Here is a 4,994-nt window from a genome sequence, read left to right as displayed (position 1 = left end):
GCCGGTGTTGCAGAAGGAGTGGAGAAGAGTGTGGGGGTCGGCGGAGGAGGGGGAGTCGGCGATGGAATCGAGGACAGCGGCGGCTTCGGAGAGGGAAGGGGAGTGAAAGAATGGGGTCGGAGAGGGAACTGGGAAGGCTGATTCGATCTTCTTCTTGGTCAGTTTGCTCTTCTTGGCGGAGCTTTTGTAGAGGGGAGGTCGTCGGGGTTTTGGGGTAACCGGGGCCGGCGAGGACTGCGGGGGATTAGGAGAAGAAGAGGGTCGGGGTTTGAGCATGAAGAGAGGGAGAGGAGCCGATCGCATTGAAGGAGGAAGCTTGCCCATCTGTGCGAATGGAGAGAAGCTAGTCCCGCGTTTTCCGATCAACGACGGTGGGCGGTGGGGAGGTTTAGGTTTTAGACGTTGAGGCTTCGATGATGTGCTGACCTGCTCTTAGCTTCGTGAGAAAAGAATTTAGGGGATGTCAAATATGCCAAAAAAAAGAAAAAAAACAGATCTTGTAAATATTGAGGCTGCATGAATTTTTAATTTTTGTGGATTGAAATGCAAAATTTTTAGTTTAGGTGTCTAATTCATTATATTTCTAATTCATTATATTTAAATGTCTAATTCATTATATTTAAAATTTTGGATGGCTATTAAGTAAAAACGCTAATTTTAAAAGGGTAGATTTACACGCATATTTACTCAATTCCTATCTATTTACATTTTAACATCAAAACTTCAATTGATTGTTTGATTTATAAAAAGCACTATTTTTGGTGCTTTTCATGTAATTATCTGAAAAATAAAATTAGTAGTTATGTAAATACAAAGGAATTGTGAAGTCTCTATGTAAATATCCCATTTTCATCCATTTTTTGAAATTCCATGGTTCAAAAAATTATATAAGGCTTTATTTAGGGCCCGTTTGGGGCAGCTTATTTGTTATAGCGGCGTTTTGAAAACGCACCTGATCTGTTTTAATAAACTGTGTTTTGACAGCTTGTGCGTTTTGAAAATGCTGAAAATAACATTCTCACATCCCATCTATCTAGGTTCAGGTCTGGCTTTTCATAAAAATAAAAATAAAATTTAAAATAGTCACCGCACCCAGCTTATCAGCAGATTATTCAATAAGTTGTAGCTGCCCCAAACAAACCCTTATAAATAACAATGATTTAGAGAAAATATATATATTTGAGTATTAATGTAAATGTTAAAGTTTAGGGATTAGAAAAATAAATACACAGTATTCTAAGCTAATTTTTCCTTATTTAAATAACAATTTATAAATAATATTCCTGCGATAATTTAATTACAATTAGATGTCAAACAAATACAATAATTTGACAGATAATAAGAATATATTAAATAATCATAATTTAAGTATGTAATATGATACTTAGGGCTTTCAAAACTACTCTTTGTTCTCGAACAACTCATGAAGAAATTTGTATTCACTTCGTTAGCTAAGTTAACGAACCGAACATGAACACATTTTTTTGCTCGATATATTAACAAGCAGAACATGAACAAAGATTTGTTCGTTTATATTTAGCTCATATTGGCAGCACACATCAATATATATATATATATATATATATAATTTATTTAGTTATTTATGATTAGTATTTCTAAAAAATTTAATTGACTACACAAGGCTGGCTACAAAGATTTATAATCCATTAAAATTATTAAATAAAGATTGAATAAAAATATATTAAATTGTATTTAAGTGACATTTTAACATAAATAATAAGATTTCAATCTTGCCCCAACGTCTACCATCTTACGGTTGCATTATTATGGTTGCCAAAATGACTCTTTGTTCGCGAACAGCTCTCGTGTTCGACTCACTAAACATATGAGCCGAACACAGACACACTTTTTGTGTTCAAAATATAAATGAGTTGAACACAAACAGTGGTATTTTTTAACGAGCCAAACACGAGCTGTCTGGGCTATCTCGTGTTCGACTCGTTTACACCCTTAATTATACAAAGCACAGCATTTGATAACTAAACACAGCATTTGATAAATAATAAAACAATCTAAAAAAAATTAAAAAAAAAACACTATCTAAATGACATTAATATCTACATAATATTACTATCCAAATATCAATAGAAAAGCACTATGAAGCATTTCACTGAAACCACATTACCTGACAATTAAGAAGACTATGCATACAGCCCACAGCTGCTGCAACAATACATAGAACATAGAGCTCACTACATCAAAACAACAGATTGATTAACATGAGAGCAAGGATTACTAAAAAGGGGTATTATATAAAACTATGATAGAATATTATATTTTTTAGTTCTTGTATTTGATTAACAAACATAATTAATCAGTTAGTTAATAATGATTAGCAGCCTAGTATTCTATAATAATAGCCCATCAATTTATACAATATTGTTTCTCGGACCTTGATAATCGACAATTTGAGGACGCCGACAACTCTAGAAATTGGCTGGAAGAGGAATAGAGACAAGAAACTAAGATTGAGAACCTCAATGTGCTTCTATAATAATAGCAGCCTTGCATTCTATAATAATAGCCCATCAATTTATACAATATTGTTTCTCGGACCTTGATAATCGACAATTTGAGGACGCCGACAACTCTAGAAATTGGCTGGAAGAGAAATAGAGACAAGAAACTAAGATTGAGAACCTCAATGTGCTTCAAATCGAGCTATTTATAGAATACAAGACTACTAATCAATATTAACTAACTAATTAATTATATTTATCAATATAATGCAAGAAAATAAAAATATAATATTCTATCAAATTACCTCTTCTCCTGTATTTAAATTGGGAATCCACCCGAGTCGGCCGCCTCTGTTGAACATGGCGTGTTCGTCGGAGCCGATGAATTTCTTGGTTGAATCGTCAACGAAGATCAGGTCGTCGATCCTCGCCATTATATTGAATGCCAAGCTCTCCATGACTCGGGAGTAGCTTTCGAGAATGGACTGGCCCACATCCTGCGTTAAAGGAATGTATCATATAGATGGGGTAGAGGCAACTCTAGGTTTTACAGTTTACCTTGGAGAATTTTACATACAAACCACAATTCCTATGTATTTACATATCTAATATCTTGGTGTCATAAGCTTATGCATGAATAGATCTATTTCACTTTTTGAAAAGGTACTTGGTCGCATTGTCATGTGATATTAAAATTTTGAATGGTGTGCATGTAAATATGAATGTTTTAAGTCTTAGATATGTAAATTCATAAAATTGTGTGGTATGAAGTAAATGCCCCTTTACCATAAAGTATGGTAATGATTATCTAGCTTGCAACATAACAATGCAACTATAAAGAATAAGGAGCAAGCAATACATTCAAATGAAAATTAGAAAGATTTAAATATATACCACTCAATTCTCAAATCTAACACCTAAACTTCATCTTTTTTACCTATAATCCTTCTTCCCTATGCATGAAAGTGTGTTTCACTTCTAAAAATTATTTGATTGTCATAAGTTGAAAAAGCACAGTTTAGATGTTAGATATATAAATACATAGGAATTGGGTGGTATATACATAAATCATCCAAAAAGTAATGGAAAAGAGAAAGAGCAAGAGAGGAAAACTGAAAAAATGGTATTCAGATATATGTCATCTTAACTTTGCATGAAAATGCATATTTCACATTTTAAATGTCAAACAGTGGTATTTTTTATATGATATGACGGATATAGTTGGCACAAAATTTTTAAAAAGCAAAGTTTAGGTGTTAGATATGTAAATACATAGGAATAGGGTGGAATATGCATAAATGCCCCTCAAATTTAAGAGAGAGAGAGATTGGGTTAGCTGAAATAACCTTATTGTATTGGATCTTGTTCATATCCAAGAGAGTTTGAGGAAGGCCCGGGTACCGGAGTTTTAAGCTCTTGAGAAGGCCTTCTGCTCTCTGTGCCAGGAGCTGGCTTCTCTCTGTAGCAGTAACGAATCCTTTCACCTTCCCTCCCCATGATTTTTTCCCCTTGGAATGCTGAGAATTTCTTTTCTGATTTTTGAGACTCCAAACATGCGTGGCGGCCTCAATTCTGTTAGCTATGTCAAGAGTATGGTGCTCGGACGACAGATCTAAGCAGTCCAGAAGACATTCTGCTGAAAATTTTTCAGCTGTTATGTAACGGTAGATAATTTCACCCAAACAAGACTTTCCACTCTGCAAAGATAAGTAAGAAAAATAACATTAAAGTCTAAAAAAAGTAGAAAATAAAAGGCTATATAACTTGCTAAGCATAAATAAAATATCACATGATTCCGATGTAGTAACATAACTAATATTAAAATATTGAAAAAACATCAAAACAATCCTTTGACTCTTTGTAGGAGGTCATTTTCACTCCTGGGTTTATAAAAGTGTCAATTTAATTCTCAGATTTTTTAAATATGAATTAAATTAGTCCCTAATAAAGACTATTTTAGCCTCCAATAAAATAATTTGGGGACTAAATTAACACTTTTATAAAATCTGGGACTAAAATGGTCTCATGTATTAGTTGATTTCTCAACATAAAGCTTGGACTGAACATACTGAGAATATTAACAACGATTTACAAATATATTAACTGATTACATTAAATCTGCAGCAGTAATTAAATGCGGATTCTAAATTAAATTAATGGGGCATTTACATACATAGCTCAAAATTCTGATATGAATGTAAATATGAAAGCTTAGGTGTGATAAGGTGTGTGAGATACATAAGGTGCTAAGTATCAAAATTTCTCCAACGGGCTGTTTGGTTGACAGAGTGCTAGTCTTATAATGTATTTTAGTTACTTTAGGGGCTGTTTGGTTTGCTGAAAATAAAATAAAACGTAAAAAATTTGCATAGTATTCTTACTACAATATATTTGAAATATTTTATGGCTATTTGGTTTCTTGTAAGATAAACACATGACTTTATTTATTTATTTTTTTATTTTTTTTTTATTTGAAGTAGATTGAAAATAACATAACAATTTATTTAGAAGGCG

At 33.0% G+C, this 4,994-nt stretch overlaps 1 protein-coding gene across 1 annotated transcript; it reads right to left on the bottom strand.

Annotated features, from left to right (window-relative positions):
• Positions 1-2,776: 2,776 nt before the first annotated feature.
• LOC110037320 (rop guanine nucleotide exchange factor 1-like) lies at positions 2,777-4,177 on the bottom strand (the record flags this gene model as incomplete). Its single annotated transcript, XM_020741934.1, has 2 exons — positions 2,777-2,977; positions 3,827-4,177. Coding segments are annotated over 2 exons (552 nt in total), but the record flags the coding sequence as incomplete, so codon positions are not given.
• Between the last annotated feature and the right edge of the window lie 817 nt (positions 4,178-4,994).

The sequence above is a fragment of the Phalaenopsis equestris genome, unplaced genomic scaffold, assembly GCF_001263595.1.
Source record: "Phalaenopsis equestris unplaced genomic scaffold, ASM126359v1 Scaffold218720, whole genome shotgun sequence".
Lineage (NCBI taxonomy): Eukaryota > Viridiplantae > Streptophyta > Magnoliopsida > Asparagales > Orchidaceae > Phalaenopsis > Phalaenopsis equestris.
The sequence above is the reverse complement of the archived record's forward strand: the minus strand, read 5'-3'. Positions and strand labels throughout refer to the sequence as shown.